This window comes from Chlamydotis macqueenii, chromosome 19 (assembly GCF_036417535.1).
Source record: "Chlamydotis macqueenii isolate bChlMac1 chromosome 19, bChlMac1.mat, whole genome shotgun sequence".
Classification (NCBI taxonomy): Eukaryota; Metazoa; Chordata; class Aves; order Otidiformes; family Otididae; genus Chlamydotis; species Chlamydotis macqueenii.
Genome location: NC_141574.1, coordinates 4,994,628 through 5,013,076, shown reverse-complemented (window position 1 = coordinate 5,013,076; position 18,449 = coordinate 4,994,628). Strand labels below are relative to the sequence as shown.

General features: G+C 42.9%; 1 protein-coding gene across 2 annotated transcripts in view; it reads left to right on the top strand.

Annotated features, from left to right (window-relative positions):
• Nucleotides 1-14,584, top strand: part of SPECC1 (sperm antigen with calponin homology and coiled-coil domains 1) — a 96,178-nt gene extending 81,594 nt beyond the window's left edge. For both annotated transcript variants that reach the window (XM_086762878.1, XM_086762879.1), the window contains 3 exons: nucleotides 7,633-7,749; nucleotides 8,637-8,696; nucleotides 9,427-14,584. In XM_086762878.1, the coding sequence (XP_086619004.1) occupies nucleotides 7,633-7,749; nucleotides 8,637-8,696; nucleotides 9,427-9,516 (267 nt within the window). In that variant the 3' untranslated portion in view covers nucleotides 9,517-14,584. The remainder of the gene's footprint in view (nucleotides 1-7,632; nucleotides 7,750-8,636; nucleotides 8,697-9,426) is intronic.
• Nucleotides 14,585-18,449: the final 3,865 nt, after the last annotated feature.

Below are 18,449 nucleotides of genomic sequence, written 5' to 3'. Positions count from 1 at the left end.
GATGTGCTGCATCTTCACTCTCGCGGCCATGGGACTGAGGGAACACAGCCCAGTCTGTGTCTTCTCTGTGGCGGTCAGCGCTGGTGTCATTTATACGAGCTGGTGAGAAATGGATGGAAGTGTTAGTTGTGTAGCAGGCAGGGAGCTGGCTGTCAGCAGGCGAGCGTAACAACTATAATTTATACTGAAAAGCAGAAAAGAGATGCATAGCAAAAATAAGAAATGGTCCAAGTCTTACGGGATTATTAGAGTGAGGAGAACTGGTTAGTTCCTGATCTTGCTGTGTAATCCACCTCTGCCTCTCCAGATAAAACCACGCTCGTTTGGCCGCATCACTGAGTGTGACAGTGATGTAAATTCCAGAAGTACCACTCACGCTTGGTAGATATCTTTTGTCACCGTTACCTCATATCTGAAATGTGCCAGAGATATCCATAACATTGCTTGTGTTAGCTGTCATTGGGTCCTGTATGTCTGTGTAATAAACAGCCAGCTCCCTGTGAACTCAGCATTAGACATTCTCTCTCTCATTCAAGTGGAAGCTGATGTGCAAAGTGATAAATTAAGTAGTAAAGTGAGGAATATGTACAAACACCTGTTACTTTACTGTAAGAGAGAGTACAGGGAGAGCTCTGAAGTAGGTGACTTTTAGTAATGAGAATGTTGTCATGGGGTAATTGGCATTCAGAACAACTCCTATTATTTGCTAGGAAAGGTTCAAATCCGTTCAGTGCGTGTGATGTACGCTGTGTCAGCAACTAGTCAAGCCTTGTTCACCGGAATTTGTTTTCATTTTAAAAATTTAGTCTTTATATATGAAAATGCAAATAAAACCTAAAAAAAAATGTGAACACAGTATAGTGAAATGTTTGCCTGTCCACACAGTGCTGGGAGCAATAGATCTGATGGGCATGAATGGATGCTGTTTGGGTCGTTAGGGAGGTTACTCCTATGTATAGTTAGTGGTGATTTCAGTGTCAGTACTAACTGGTTTTATGGGTGATAGGGATAGAAACACACAGTTTCAAAGAAAGTTTAAAACAATTTTTATAGAGACTGCAGCTGCCTGAACCATTTGAACTAGGGATATTAATACAGCCTGGAGGACAGAAGGTCATTTGGCTTCCTTCCCAATCTTGGCTAGCCACTTAATCTCTATACTATAAACAGTATTGCTGTTCCAAAAGTTATTCTGGATTTGTTTTTTTAATCAAGAAACTTTATTGTATAGAGAAAAAGATTTGTAAGAGAAATCAGAAGGGTTCCTGGTAGTAGATGGACTAAACATGATACGCAAATCGCTTCAGACTTGTAGCTACCCATTGAAAATAGCTGTGTGCAATTGTCCAAGTCATCGGGGTGCACCCTGTAATTACAGAAGAATCCAGGCAGCCTTTAATTTTAGCATTCATGCCTTTCATCCGTGTTAACTGGACCTGACCACACTTCTAATTCACCCCTATTTCCAGTAGATTGCCCAGATGTTTCATATCTTTGCTGGAGCAGTTTAGATGAACTGGAGTGGTTGGGTTGTGCAGAAGGTTAGGTCGTGCTAAAAGGAGCCCTTCTTCGCTTGTATTGCTTCTTAGGAAGTATTCAGAACTTGCCTATTCTCAGCTCAAACCTTTCATGTTTTCTTTGACAGATTCAGCTGAAGCCCACTGACGTGCTCCTGCCTGTTAGGGTGTAATAGATCCAGATTAGATTTGCAGCTTCATGCAGCCACTGTTCAGGATGGGTGGGTGTAAGTAATCTTTGGAAGTTGCCTTTTGAGGTACCTTGATCAGATTTTGTATTAGAAGGGTCAGATTTGCAGAGATGTGGCTCATGAAAAGGAGGTTCCTGTTCAGATATCTAGGTCTAGATATAACTGTATAAAAACACCAAGCTCTAAGACTTTTGTCTGTAGGGGAGATGTGGGTCTCTGATTAGTCATAAGCAGGAAGGATTGCAGAAAGCGAAGCCAGTTTAGGAGAAGCTGCTGTTATAAACAAGGCAATTGTGTTTGGTTTGTTCAATATATTTATTTTAACTGGTTTTGTCTGCGGTATTTAAGTTTATATTCTCTATGGGCTGAACCTCAATAATTAGCCACTCTGGTCTGTTCCTGGTGTGCCAGGAGGACACACTGTATGCTGGGGAGGAGGGTGGGAAGAATGATGTTAAGGTCATATTTATTGCAAGCTTTCTTCTACACAGTTCCAGGCTAGCTTCAAACTGGTTCATGCCTATAACTTAGAATTCTGGGTCTTGCAGAGAAAATTATGACTCAGAGAGGCATTGCTGTGGGCACAGTAACATCTGTGTAGTGGAACTATCTTGTGTCAGGCTGTAATGGAGACCATGTGATGTCATTGTTGCTTTTTACTGAAGACTTGGAGTCAAAGATCTACTGAAATCTAATGGGGTGGTTGGTTTTTCCTCAGATAAACAATAAATTGTTTTTAGTGAGAACAGATCACACGGATTTCCCTGTGTGTCTTTACTGTGGCTCTCATCTCGCTCTGTTATCTGCAAACAGAGGTCCTGTGCCTGGGGTGGGGGGCTGAGGTTAATGTCTTGCAGGTGTTTAGTGTCAAAAGACACTAAACACTGACTTGGCATGCCACTAATACTGTAAATAACACATTTACTCTCTAAATAACATTGCTTGGATTTTATTGAGTTTTTTTTAACTTTGATATTGTAATATACTTTAATATTCGTAGAAATGAACCATACTGGGTACCTCAGTACTTTCAAATAACTGCACTCCCTGGAACTTCCAGATCCCAGTCTCTTAATATTCCCAGCGCATGTATAGTAGTTCACTCATGAGCTTTCACTCGAAGTGAATGAACTATTTTCACTTACAAGAAGCTTGGGAACTAGACTGGAAATAGTTTCGTCTGGACACCTTAATGCTCTACACAGCCCTCTACCACTATCCCAGCAAACTTGGTACCCTCACATCTTTCCATACTCCTCTTTACCTCTCCGCAGAGGGTGTGTAAAGATGGTTATGTCGTCATGCTATAAAACACGCCTCTTCTGCCCTGATTTTTGTGTTTTTTGAGATTCTCAACTACACCACCTCCAGCTCCCCTATTATTTTCTTAGCAGCACCATGGAGGACCCATGTCACGTGCTGCGTAATATGGATGTGATATGTCCACTCCAAAGGAAGCTGGCACCCCTGAGCGCTGCAGACCTAAGCTATTCGGCACCCCTAGACCCATGGGCCAAGGGTGGCTCTCTGGTGCAGATGTCTCTAGCAGTGTGGATCCACTGATGGCATGCTCAGGATAGACATTGGGGTACCAGTGACCATGAGACATACTGTGACCATAAGATGGTAAATTTTTCACCCTGCCTAATGAGCACTACAACTCGGTTTGATCTGCAGTCCCTACTCCATTCTCATGTTTCTTCCTGACTTCGTTCCGCATACGCTCTAATGGTGCATCTTCCTCCTGTGCAGCTTAACTTCCAGGTCTCTCATGAGAAGCCACATGCAGTTTTTCAGAGTCTGGAGTGAGGGTTCTGCTGTAAGCACGCTGGGAGACAGAGAAATCACCCAACTCTCCATCCTGCGGTTTGGAAGTGTACAGTAACAACCAGCATGTACACAGATAGCTCCCACGTGTTCATGGACTGTGTACTGAGGAGTAGAGAGGTGTGGCAGAAAGACTGAGACAGGTTCCACTGCCAAAATAATCAAGAGAAGAGAATAGTTTCCAAGGTGTTCATTCATTCCCTAAATTGTTCCCCCCTCCTTTTTTTTTTTTTTTTTTTTTTTAATTTTTATTTAATTACTTCAGCGGAGCCAGAGATCTTCCAAGGAGTCAGAGTGCCTCTATTTTGAGTTAATTCCTCTTGGTGTGGTGTGGTGGGGAGGTGTTACAAGTAAAGCTGCAGTGTAGCAAAACACAAGAGTTACCTTTTCATTTACCGTCTCCTTATATCCCAAATTGAAAAGTATTTAACACAGAATGCAAGCTGAAATGCCAGAGAGGGGCTTATACCCTGTATGAAACTGAAATGCCTTTGTTTAGAGGAAAAAACCACAACTCACTGATGCTTGTTGGATGTGAAAACAGCAACAAAGTGGTTTTGAGCGTGTCTAAGTGTTTGTTGTTGCACTACTAACTGAACAGTTGAGCTGAACTTCCAAACATTCATGTCTGGTTTGTATTTAGGACAAAAATTCAGATTTCTGTTTGGTGTCTCTGTTGATCATGACATACCACTTTGCAGTAGATTTCATCTGTGGTTTAAGTTTTGTCAGCAGAACCCCATCCTTGAACTTTTGCTTGTTTGTAAGACTTGGATTCGAGAATTACTAAAGATGACTGGCTGGCCAGTGCTGTTGGAGATGTGAGGAATTTTGGACCCAGTTCTGATTTTATTGTAGATGTTAGCACTTCTTATCTGTAGGTATTGTTAGATGGGAGGAGGAGAAGAGTTTTAAGTATAGTTAAAACTACAAAGATGAGTAAAATTATCAAACTGATTCTGAGCTGGTGAAATACTGTAGGAAGGAACAGTTTTGTATCTCATGTGTCTCTCTGATAATAGCATCATGAAAATGAGGGTAGGATATAATGCTCTCACACAACCATGGCTTGCCTGTCTGTCTAGTCGTGTTGCTTAACCAAGGCTTTGCTTGTTCCCATTTCCATGGCTCTTTTTGTAGAGGGGGAGGACGACCTCCATTTTCCATTCCAAACATAGGATATAAAATATGAATATTGGCATTTGATGGTAATCTATTTGCTGATAAAATACATTGGCCTCAGTAAAAACACTCCTGTAATTTGGCAGTCGGTCATTTCCCACTAACTGCGGATGGATAAATACTGAGTAACTTGTTTGAAATCTCCAGAAAGCAGAGTAACCCAGCTTCAGCCAATTGCTTAACACAAAGTTGGACGTCCGTGGTGTGACTTTATGGATTAGGCAAAGCTTAGACAGCTTTCAGAGCAAAATATTTTTTTTTTCTTGTGATGGTATTTAGTCACTCCATTAATAGATGTTAATAGAGCAAAATACAACGTGGTGGCTGGTGCGGTGCGGTAATGTCTGCCGCTGCCAGCCTGCTTTCTGAGCCCATTAGATTTATAGATTTATTACAGCCAGAGTATTTTTAACCTGAAATATTCTGTACTGCTGCAATTTGAGTCATGTTTGGTTATGGACATTTATTACTAATCTGAGATCCTGTCTGACTGGGCAAAGTCCAGGTTGGACAACTAATCAGTGGGGCATCGTTAAGTGAAGAGCATATGCTAAAATACTTCCTGTCTGGGTTTTAGTGCATCTGCATTAGCTTTTGTGTGAGATGCAGTAAAAGCTTTGTCTTTTGAGAAATCTTGAAAGAAACAGGAAAATAGCTAAATAAAGAAAATGAAGTGGCAGAGAGTCAGAGCTGGAGTTCAGCTCACAGGAAAATGTGGCTGGCCAGGATGGTTTGAGGGGAGGTCCGCGCCTGCCGTAGTGTGAGAGGCGGTGCAGTACCATACCCTGCAGCCTTCCACACTCCAGCAGCTGTTACTTTTCTAAGCAGCGTCACTTAGTTCGCTGTTTTGTTTTTAGCTGGTATTTGGAACTACAGCTGCTACTACAGCAGCAAAACTTAGCCATGAGAGCTCCTCAGCGTGCTGGTGTGGGCTGTCAGTACAAATGAGAGCATTGGAAAGGTCGCTTTGTTCACAGAGTCAAAACTGGGCCACAAGCCTACGTTTACCTACAGCTGTGCCTCGCAAGAGAATCCCTGTGAAGAACCCCAAGCCCGCTCTGTGTCCCCAGCAATCTTTGTGTTTTAAAGGAGTTCTTTACAGATGGGCTGATTTTAAAATGTTCATTTCTGTTTCTGTAATTGCTCTAATCCACCTATTGAACATGGCACGTTCTGGACTTCGGTCTAGCCAGTAAATAATTAAAAAGTCCTTCAGTTGTTGTAGGTAGGGAAACTGTGTTTCCTCGGTGCACCTGAGAGCACCCATGTAATAAGTTATTTGACTAGCAAAGAATCACTCTGCTATCTAGCAACAAAGGGAAGGAAGTTGGGTTTTGACCGTTTAAACTCACAACCGTATTAGACTACTCCTTTCAAAATATTCCTCTTTCGCTGCCCTCGTGTTGGAGCTGGCAGTGGTGAGAGTGTTGCTGAAGACAAGTCAGAGGTTTTTTTTCTAGCTCAACCCTGAGCTTTCAGTTGGGTGTTTGTTAATATATCCATGTCCCCAAAACATTGCTTCCTTGACCAAATGGGGTAGTAGTTTTAAAATACAGGGAGGAAGATTCAGATTAGACGTTAGAAAAAAATTTTTACATTGAGGGTGGTGGAGCACTGGCCCAGATTGCCCAGAGAGGTGGTGGGTGCCCCATCCCTTGGAAACATTCCAGGCCAGCTTGGCAGGGGCTCTGAGCAACCTGATCCGGTTGGAGATGTCCCTGCTCCATGCAGGGGGTTGGACTGGGTGGGCTTGAATGGCCCCTTCCCACCCAAACCAGTCTGTGATTCTGTGACTCTAAACTCAGCCTTGTTGTCATGTTAGTAAATGTGTGAAGACAAGGTTTAAAGGTTTCTGTTTGTTTGTGTTCCGTGAAGGTTTTGTATTGTAATTCTTACCAGTGACACAGCCACATTAATTTGTCAGTGACAATGGTGGCAGGAGAGTGAGCATCAGGAAACCTCTGGTCTCTCCTCAGCTACTTATGGCTCGGTTCTCATAAGTAGGGAGCCTTAGCAGTGACCCTTGTGAATCAGGGTAGATTATTAATTTATGTATCTCGGACTTCCCATTCTTTACCTGCCTTTTGTGAAGTGCTCTGTGGTGCTCAGGTGAAGGATGCTGCATTGACAGAGAATGTGAGAATGCAGACATGCGCTCATGCAAATGGCTGCAAACGGGGGACATCTGCCCAGCTCTGGGAAGCTGCCCGTTCAGCCATTGCTGCTGCCAAGCTTGAGCCGCCCTCTCACGTACAAGAAAGCACATGCTTTATTTAGGGCTTGAGCAGTATGTTAGTGTTTCATCAGTTTGATATCACTTTTGATAAGGAGCTGAATCAAGTCATAATGATTAATTACACATCCTCATTAAAGTACATGTCTGCTGTGTAATGTCAGAAAGATAACACTGGTCAACTACGGTGATTACACTGCCTCATCGTTCTACAAATCCATCACTCTTATGCATCCTGAGACAAGGAGGCATGAAATCAATTACAAAACACCATTTTAAAATATTAATAACTTCCGTTGTAGGTGCTGGAGGAATAATATTTCTACCATTCTGTAACTGAAACGGGCCACATAAAGCCCTTCCTCTTGCCAGCACAGGAAAATTGCAGCTGCAGCACGTGTTGCACATGGCATTTCTCACCTTCTAGAAAGCATTAGAGAGACTCTCTCTGTTTGGGACCTGGTGTGAAAAACATTTAACTCCTTAATAATCCTTTATCCAGGACTTTGAAACTTGCCACCCTACTTGGTATCTTTCTACTTGATATGAAAAGGAAGAGGAGAATGGAAAATGTGAACCTGTGTTCCTTTAACATGTTTCATGACTGCATAAAAGCTATAGTTTGGAGATTTTTTTTTTTGTTGTGTAGCACTCTTCAGATATGGTTTGTTTTCTCTTACAGAATATTGATATTACCAACTTCAGTAGCAGCTGGAGTGATGGGCTGGCCTTCTGCGCTCTCCTGCACACCTATTTGCCTGCACATATTCCTTACCAGGAGCTCAACAGCCAGGATAAAGTAAGTTTTGTTGTTCCTGCTCCTACGCCATTTGCAGAACTCCTGGTGAGCATTATCCATTTTGATATGCGGTGGACACACAGTGTTGCAAGGTCTTGACCTTGATTGCGACAAAGCAAGCAGGTGGGAGCAACAGTAAGAAACAAGTGTCAGTTGAGAATTTATAAAGCAAACAGACTGTACAAAAAGGGGAAGGAAAGCAACAGTGACCTCCCAGAGAAATATGGGGACTACTGGATAAAGAATTAGTGACAAGTTGCCCAAATCTAATGAGTGCTGCAGCTACACATGAAGACAGCATCTCTTTTGAAAGGCTGAAGCATTTCTGGGCTCCTGAGTTAGCAGTATACATATGGAAAGTGCTGGATTGCTAGGCAGACAGGTCATTCATTGAACTACTTGGACAGGAATGTATCTACAAGTGAGACCATGTCAGCACATTCCAAATACGTTTTTAAGACCCTCACAAAGGGGAGGAACCTGAATTTACTTAGCTCGTATCTATTATACTGTAATTATTATACTAGAATTATACTGTATACAGGAATGCCGCATATTAGTTATACTTCTTCAGAAACCTTTCGCTCATCATAAAGACAGAAGCTCAGTGGGCTTTTTGCCCAGTTGTAGTCAGTTTCACAAGAATCCATTTGTCAAAAACAGGACCATAGCTTGGGCAAAAGTAGCTGAGTCATTCAAAGACAAAGAACTTGTTTGTGAATATACCTGACTAATACAAAAAAGTGTCTATGTGAAAGTATGGCATCTAATATTTTCCAGTTTTCAAATATACCTGCTCGTTTAAACTTACTGATGAACCAGATGCAAGGTAGGGTTCAGGAATCATACTTTGATGATAATCCTTTTGAACTTTTTTATTTTTACAGAAGAGAAATCTGCTGTTAGCATTTCAAGCTGCTGAAAGTGTAGGCATCAAACCCAGCCTGGTGAGTAACTGTCTTTCAGCAGGGGAAGATTTGCTGCATACACCATTCCAGAGCTGTTGTTGCCATGTGGCCAGTCAGTCACCTGGCACTGAAAATGTTTGCGTAGTGCTAGGGAAGGTTCATAGTGTTAGGAAAACTTCCAGAAAGAATTTGTAGAATCATAGAATTAATATAACTTGAAGGAGCTTCTGGAGGTCATCAAGTATTGAAGTGAGAGTATTGATTATGTCCTCCTCTTGGAAGCCAATTCCAGATGATTCCTATTTTCATGGGCAACTTGCTTGTTAGACCATTTTCTTTCCTTTTGTTTCAACGTTTTAAGAAACAGAAGGATAATATGTTTGTTAAACTGTTTAAAAAGCCTTTTCTAAAATCAATAATATGATGACAAGGAAGAGAAGTTCAATATGAAGGGAAAAATATTATGAGGTTTGTAAGCTAAATACACAACCAGAGAGAGGTGAAGAAGCAGCAATTTAAATAAAATGAGGTTACATAGAAAATCAGTCTTTTGCAGATGGAAGGAATCTTTTCAAGATGTAAAATGCACGTGGCTGTTTAACTAGTTTGTTAACGAGTGTCAGAATTGCACTAGGCCAGTAGATCATTCCCGTGGGCTCGGGAATGGAAGCAGAAGTAGTGTTGAATAGCCACAGCTACTCAGAGGACTCGGTGATGTTCCCAGTGGTGGTGTTTGTCAAAACTCAGTCCGTGTTTCTGTCCTATGCAGGAACTCAGTGAGATGATGTACACAGACCGGCCAGACTGGCAGAGTGTGATGCAGTACGTCGCCCAGATCTACAAGTACTTTGAGACCTGAGATGCAGAGCAAGAGGTGGACAGAAGTGGGGAAGAGAACAAAGAATGCTACAGATGCACTCGATCACTTTAAAAATCCCCTTGCTCCTCTTCCACAGCCAACCTAAGCTCTTAGTTTGTAAGAAAGCTCATCCATAACTTTGATTACATCTGGGACTGCAACCAAATGAATACCCGTTGTCCATCTGTACAAGCCAAATTAATCTGTAGTTTTATTCCCACATGGAAATTGCAAAGCATTTTCAAACACGCGTGGGATATTTCTGAAGAGGATCCTTTGTGCTAAACAATGCTTGCCTCAAACCAGACTCCACCAACAGGAGACCTGCTACAAAATGAAGTTCTAAGTCAATGTGGACTATGCTGGCACTCAGGGGAGGCTGGGAGATTAATATTAATACAAAAGCTCACAAAAATGCTGCTCTTGCCAAAACATGCTTAACTCATCCCAAATACATGTTGTTTTCTTGCCTCTGTATATTTTATAGGACATCACGACAAATGCACATTAAGTGCAGAACCTTAACCTGAGTTATTCTCGCGGATCTGACCCAGTAAGTGTACCAGTTTTCGTGTCAGAGCTTAACTAGCAGGATAGTAACAGGATCATTTGTAACTCAGAAACCAAGTTCCGTCACCAGTTAGTGAAAGAACTCTAAGAGATCCTCTTAGGTGCTGGGGCTCCATTTCAGATCAAACAGAAGTAATATCTTTGAGGAAAAATAGCTTTATTACTACAACTTCATTACTTGATTACTACGGGAAGCCAGAGCTCGGTTTCCCAGCTGACTGTGCAGGCACAGTTATCAGAGGAATATTGCAAATGCGAGTTGGTAGCTTTAGTTTGCAAGATGCCAGTAATCGGGTGATGACTCTCGGAGCAATAGTGTGTCATCTCAGTAGTTTGTATTTTTGTGGATTGAGTGGAGTAACTTCTTTGATCAACTTTGTTGATCTACAGATACGTAATGGTGGTGTAGAGGCATGAATCTTGAGACAGCCTGTGCCCTGTCCAGTAAAATATTCTCCCTAGGGCACCGTTACATGCTTGGAAGTGATGTTGCCCTGCAAAGGAAGACAGTAATATATTAGTACCAGTGAAAGTTGCAACTTCACTCCACAAGTTACACAGAGTGTAACTGGAACCCCTCTCTGTGTCATGGAAATCTCTAAGGCGCCAGGGAGCAGCTTTCCAGCTCAATAATAGTTAGTAAAATGTCTGAAAGATATTGTTTAATTTCCATTATACCATTTCTCTTATTTCAGCTCATGAGGTTAAATTTTCTGTTCGTCTCCGAGGATTGCAGGATTGAACAGGCTGCTAAATGAAAATCTAGGAGCAGGTCTTGGAGAACATGCCTTGTACAGGACCTCAGAGAAGGCTGCCTAGCTGCTTTAGATTTTGCTGGTAGAAGAAAGTTGTTGTTTAGTTAGCGTGTTTAACCCTGTGACCAGACCTGGTGCTTTGTGAGTGTTAATCGTAGGGAGCTAGGGATCATTTCTCTCTTAAAAGGGATAATAGTGTGCGCTCACTGCTCTTAACTCCTGAAAAAAGGCTCACAAAATAGAAACAAGCAACAGAAGAAACTTGGTTTCAGGTTTACTGAGGCTTTGCAGGTGGCTGATCTCTGTAGTGCTTTGTTGTTTGGTTTTTTTAATACTATTTAATTAGTAAACAACCTATTTAAAACTTTTATTTTCTCACAGCAAAGGACTGGATTAAGGGATAGATGACATGGCGAAGGTCTGTGTGTGTACTGAACTGAAAGGAGGTTGGAGGAATGTAGTGTGTGCCTTTTTTTTTTTTTTTTCTTTTTTTTTTTTTTTTTTACAGTAGGAGAAAAGCATCACTTGCTCTTGCTTTTAGTCTGACATTTATTGTAATCCATTGCCCCCAGGAAAGGCTGATTCCAATCTTTTGAGAGTCTGTGTGATAAAAAAGGACAGTGTCACACACTTGCAGTGCCCTTGCACTCTGTGTGTCATCCTATACTGTGAGAAAGCGGTTCTAAGTGCTGGCCAGAGTTATTTCTTTGCAAGAGAGTGCTTTCTAGATCGAATCGACTCCCCAGTATTTCTCAGCATACACTCTGCCATCCCCAGAGAACACAGGATGAGTTGCTCTAAGTGTTCTCGGGTACGCGTCTCCTGTTATGTGATAAGATGAAAGAGGGAAATAGCTGCTGAGCAGAGTTCATTTAGGAAGGCAGCCACGCTGCAGAGCTCCGTTGGCATGTGGATGCAGCAAGCTCTTTTCCCTTGGGATATCCATTGGCAGAGATCCCAATTCTCTCCAGCGGGCTGTAGTTCAAAGCGCAGTGAAGTCAACACAGAAAATTCCATATTCCTCAGTGGGCTTTGCATCAGGCACTTGCAGGGATGAGAAAAACTGTTTTAATTCCCAGCGTCTGGTAAACATTTCAAAGTCGGAGAGCTCCACTTGATCTAAAAAAGAGAATCTTAACCCTCTGGTCACTGGAAGCGTGTGTCCGTGTGACTGTCAGATGTACACGAAGTGTGTATGTCATCTGATGTGTCAGTGTCACTTGCTTCCAGTGCTGTTCTGACATTTATTCCGATCTCTTTCCCCAAGACTTATTCTAACCTTACAAACCGTTGTTTGACCTAGCAGCTTTTTTTCCAATTATTTTTGCAAAGGAATGTTTCTGACATCTCTTTCCAGCTTATTCTCCCATGCCCCCCCAGTAGCAGAGACCAACACTAATTCAACCCAGTTCTAATGGTATATTCTTAAAAAATTTTACGTATCTAGGCGTTAGAACAAGGAGCTGTCTGTCAGTAGGAAGAAGATAATCAGTTTCACCATTTGCTCAGTGTTACTTTTCAGTCCTCAAACCTGCAAAACATCTCACTTGGAAATGCTGATACTTTAGGAGATGCTCTTCCAGATTATTTTTTGAGGTTAAGAATATTGTTTATTTGTTCGTTTAACTGTTACAATACTGCGTGTTTTTTCTTCCTTTCGAACCTTGCACAGTTACATTTCTAGACCTGGATTTTCAGAAGTTACTGTTGTTTTTTCATGCTGCCTTAAAATTTGAACATGAATATATATTTCTCCCACAAAGATGCTGCAGTCCAGCCTGATTTTCAGAACATCTACAGGCCCTTGTAAGACATCTTAAATTCCAACAGCAAAACTAAAGTTCTAATTTAAAGCTGCCTTTAAAATTAGAGAGTTTGTTAACTAAGTTAAGCTGGAGGACGTAGGGATGGTCTTCGTAGAAGTTCTGAGAATCCTCTGAAAATGTCCTAGAACGGAGCATGTGATGGTACGACACGGATGGTGTGAAGCATTGTATCTCTAACAGTTTGCCTAAACTGCCTAAATCCTTTCTGATTTCGCCTCTTAGGAGTAACGGGTCTGTCCCTGACGCAGGCAGATGAAATCTCTTCACCGTGTCACCATATGCTACCTAAACATCCAGTCACTCTTAAACACACCTGCGCCTGCGTGTGTGTGTGTACTTGGGTAGTCTGACTACGAGAAACCGAATAGCTGGTTTTGGATGAGCAGGTGAGAAGAACGGTTAGGATGGGGATTTCAGTGAAGTTCCGCGGGGGGATATCGCATTGTGTGACTGTTGTACTGTAGCTGTTAGAGGGGAAAGGAAATTAAAGTGTGGAAAGTACACAATCTGACCCCCAGGGTTCTGGTGAGTCACAGAAGGTACAAATCGTTTCATGGCTTGGGAAGGTACAGAGGTGTTGAGAAGCGAGCCCAGAGTCCGCCCTCTAAGAAGGTTTTCTAGAAAGGCTGGTCAGCTGTTTCTGAAAGTACGCGGTGAAACTGAATGGAGTGAAAGTCCAGCGTGTGAGGAGAGGGGCGTATGTGGGACATATGTTCCTGGGCCTTTGTGGACAGCAAAGGACATCAGCGTGAGAGTCCTTACTGACTGTCATCTTGAGGGACGTTTCTCCTAAGAGTGCAGCCTGGGGTGGATCTCAGAAGATGAGGAGGGAAGAGAGCGCAGAGCTTGCTGCCTCTGCCAGATCCCCCCTTCCCGTGCCTGTGACAGTCACGGAAATGGTAAGGGGACAAAGATTTCCCGGCTCTTCCTGTGCTGTAGCAAGGCAGCTGTGCTAAGCAGAGTGATTTTTAACTTGGGCAGATTCTCCAGTTTCCTCTCAGTGAGACACATTCTCTTTGAGTTTTGGCAGGTTTTCTTTGTGTAATTTGAAGGTGTTTTTTACAGGTATGATTTTTCTTGTTTTGTATGTGCAACCAGCTATGAGCAAGTTCTCTGTCCAAACCACGTAAGTGCACGCTGGCAGAATGATTGGTTCTTCCTTGCTTGATTCCTGACCTGGAACTCCTCAAAATCTACCTTCTAGCTTCGCTAACTGTCCTTTCCCACTTCCTTGACGATGACAATGCGAGCATTGGCTCATCTGGTAGTAGTTTTTGTGCCTCCCTCATCTTTCTGTGCTACGGTACCAGCTCTTCCAGCAGGAAGGATCTGACAGGGCCAGCTGTTGGCAAAGCTGTGCCCCGCGTATCTGATCAAAGGCAGGGTCTGTATGGGATGAGATTATGCATTTTCCTGTCAGAAGAGGGCTTTTGCCTAAAAAGACTCAGGGCACTGAGCATTAAGACATTTTTAAACCCAGCAATAACTTATACTATGCTAGATTATACTGGTTTTTAACCAACTCCAGTGCCATTTAAACTCACTCACCAGTATGGTGTAGAGTCCAGCTTGTAACTGAACCACAATTAACATTTTTCTCAACGGATGGTCTCTACATTTTTGACTTGCACATGTGCCAAGTTTCACTGGGCAGTGCTGGACACAATGTTTTTATTGATTGTTGGTCCAGGCTGGAGTTTGTCGTATGGATAATCACCTCTAACAGTCCAGTACTTTTAGCTTTCTCGGTTGGGTACAGATGTTACATCGTAATCTAATTTATACAAAGAGCACATTAGAATGTATATACTAGGCATTGCCAGATTTGGACATGCTAATATTTAAAGATTAACATTATTAAAATGTATGATGCAAAAATCTGTGTAATATTTCTAATAAATCTTTTTCTGTTTCTGATGTTTGTTGTGATGTTTCAAGTATCCCCACACGAAACAGATTCTGCAGTCTGCTGGGAAGCAGGGCTCCCAGGAGAGTTTTTAAAAGATACTCATGGTTCATTGATTCTCCTACGCTGGTAGCAAAGAAAACTTGGTCAGAATCTTCTTTTTATAAATATGTCAAATTCCATTTTTTTTAAATAACTTGGATGCGTTTAAATGCCTTTCAGAAGATTGTCTTGAGGGTAGAGGGGTGCAAGCAATCTCTGTTCCTGAAACAAATAGTGTTGGAAAGACAGTAGGAAATCATCCTAGTGTAAAGGCAAGGAAAAAACACAGAAAATACTCGTATGTCTCTGCATTAGGAGCTCTTAAATGAGTAGAGGATTAAGAAGTAGTGAAAAAGTGGAAGCAAGGACTCATGACTGGAGTAAGTATAACAATAAGTCACCAGTAAACTAAGAGGCGAGGTGAGTCCGCTCACAGATTTTTTGATTGCTCACAGAGTGCAATCTGCCTGCTAGATAGCGACAGGACGTGACACACGATGCAGGGGGTGAGCATTCCTCCGCTTTTCCATGAAACAAACCATACAGGCGCAAGAGGCTGGAATGCGATGGGCATGCCAGTGAGCAGACCTGGCGCTGTTCTGTTTCCTGCTACAGAGAGGACCAGCAGCTGCTGGTCTTTTGAAAAGAAACCAGAGCATCCTGATTGAGTCCACATCTCGCAGACTGAGCATCACCGTCCCGCTAGTGACACTGCTGGGAAAATGAAGTTTGTGTTGGAATTTCAGGTAGGGCTGAGTTATGGAAAAGAAGGCAAAAATAATGATACCCTCTCAAAACCAGAATGCCGTCATGGTGGTATTATCTCCATGGAGTAAAGGAGAGCTTCCTAAATTCCAGACTGTATCCCTGGATAGAATTCCTTTCTGCAGGCTGCACAAAGGGCTGTGGAAGCCTGCCTTGGTGCTGGGGAATTCGGCCCCATGGAGGCTGTGCCCCAGCCACTATCCCGTCTACGTACAGAGCTTTAAAAGATGCTGGGATCAAATTCCAGAATACTTTCACAGAGGCTGCTTCTATCTAGTTATGATAGTGGCAACGCTAGAACAATCAAAATTGCTCATTTCAGCAAGAAAAACAAGAAGATCGAAGAAATGGACATTTAAATCTCTTCAAGCCTTTCAGGTATGTTTGTGTCCGGTGGGGTAGATGAAACCTTATGGGGGAAAAATTCTCATTTACATAATCCAAACTACTTTGCCTCTCCCCACCTAAGTGTCATGTTTCAGCCCTGGATTTTTAATACTGGGCTGCTCCTTCCTTGTGGCAATGTTACAGGCAAAGCAAGGTTGGTTTGATGATTGTCTGATCCGGGCAGCTTTATCTCCTGGACAAAGTAAGACCACATGAAATGGCAAACTAGAGTTCCTGATTTTTTCAAGCTGCACTGCACTTTATTTTGAAGGTTTGCTGTAGCTCACCTAATTAGAAAGCACTAGACTCACTATTTGCACCTCAGTTGTCCTCTACAAAGGAATTCTCAGAGCCCCATCTTGCTATCTGGAAATCTCGCCATCACCAGGAATGCAGGCTCGTAATGTGCTTAAAGTGTAAAGAGCAGGATTCTGAATACTTAAATTCGTAAGTTGTGTGACCTTGGAATAAGGCAGTACACGTCCATCTAAATTCCCAGTCCTTGATTTATTTTTCTCTATCCTTTTGTCTAACTTTGTCTTTTTTAGCTATAAAACCTGTGGGGCAGTGGCTGTGATGCTAGGAGTTTATACAGCCTCCAACCACAAGCTGGAGTTAATATGCAGTATTATAACTAATTAATAATCAGACTAGATTGGTTCTAATCATTAGTCCTGATGAGGTGAAATCCTGTCCCTGCTCAGGGACGCTGTGATCTCTCCGGACTCCCAACCTGTATTTGTGACACAAACAGGAATTGCCAGGTAATGTGAGCTGGTTACAGGTTGGATTCAAAGCTGCGTGTGACTGACGGCCTCATTTCCACCTTCCTGCGGCCCAGCCCGATCTTGGCTGAGGCAGAAAGTTGGTGTTTTCTGTCTGCATGTCACTGTAACTGCAATAAGGGAGGGGGTTGCGTTTGATTTTGGTTTTGTTTTATCTTCCCCTGCATCAAAATGTTAGGTATGCTTGTAGGACGTTATCCCTCGTGTCTGGTATCTTTTGACGGGGACAGGCTCTTGAGTCCTGGGATACAGAAAGGCAAAAATCCTTTCTGCCTTACAGACCAGCGAGCAAAAATTGCGTGCCATGAGCGTCAGTCCCGTTCTCTGCCTATACAGAGACAGTAATCTCCCGAGACATTGCTGGGAGAGTTAATCTGTTCTTTGTACCGAATGGAGGTACCAGTGGGGAGCGAGATACCTGTTATTGCAGCTGCTTTTGGGTCATGTTTGCTTTGGTTTTAAACAAATGATCAAATGAGATATCTCTGTTTGTTGGCTTTTTAAAACCTGTCCCCGTAATCCTGGCTCGGACTGTAATTGCTGCAAAACACGAAGCGGTGCTGTCGCAGACTGCGACTCACAGCTTCAGCCAAATGCCAGTCATAAAAAATATTTATGTTAAAACGGAGCCACGGCTCTGCTGCTTGACTTCAGCGGGTTACCTCAGCTGCGCCGGTGTATACTGGGAGGCCAGCAAAAACGAGCAGCCCAGCAATTAGGATCTGGAGTTGGAAATGCGTTTCAGGAGATACTGCAGACGCTTTGGTTTATCTGTTGGAAAAGCTGGGCTCTCTGCGGAGGTTGTCAGTGAGTAACATACGCTGATATGTTGGCAAGTGGTTCAGCAAGAGGCTGAAAATGCGAATTGAGGCCAATCTTTTCCCAGGATTATTTGTGGCTGGTTGTGGATGGGGTGAGGTGACAAGATTCAGGACTGCTTTGCTGCTGAGCTTGGTTCCATTGCCAAGTGTCTCCAAATGCTTAGAGAACATCGACTGGGGAGGAAAGAATAGTTCCCTTCCTTACTGGTGTGCGTTCTTCTGTTTGAGACGGAGAGGGTTTTATTTGTTTGCATCACCGCGGTGCCTCTGACCCCATCATGAACCAAGACCTCTCTGTGAACATGGAGCTGCTCCAAATATGGATTTTGGCATTTTGAGGTTCATGCTCAACTGGAGCCCCTGGCAGAGGCAGATGAAAGCAAAGTGCCATGATCTGATCTATATTTGAAGCTGAAGACAACGTAGACAGCATGGTTTAAAGTTTAAAGCCCAGAATGAGCACTGGGAGTCTTGTGCATTCCCGAATTGGTCAGAGACCTTCCATGGCAACCGAGGTAGGTGTGCTGGTCACAAACATGGTTTCAACCTATGTGAACCCATTTGCGGTTCCATGAGATGTGATGAAAAGGAAATTCTTGGTTGCGGGAAAAGCTTATATTTTTCAGTCTCCCCCTTTTCTGAGCCAATCCTTTCTCATGTCTCCTCTCAGTCATTAATAATGCTCATTTTACCCCAAATTCCCAGGCTTCTGCTACCTGAATGGATGGGACCTCAAACCGTGGTTCTATTATAACTTCTGAACTACTCTGCTTGAGTGGCCACTCTGACCTCCAGCAGATCTTCCTAAAGACAACGGGCTTCAAAATCTTTAGAGACATCATGCTTTCCAGAGACCATCACCACCAGAAATTTTCCTGGAAGTTTCTGTAGTGCTGTAATTCAGAGTAGCTGTGTCTTCAAATTTGGCTTTATAAAGAGCATGTGGTCAGGAGAAAGGAAAAGGGATGTGAGCTGCAGTATGCAGGAAGCAGTTCCTTCCTGACCCCTGTACTGACCAGCTTCCAGAGCCAGGCGAGCGTCTTACCCCATCTCCTTGGGCTGTCCAGCTACCGGTG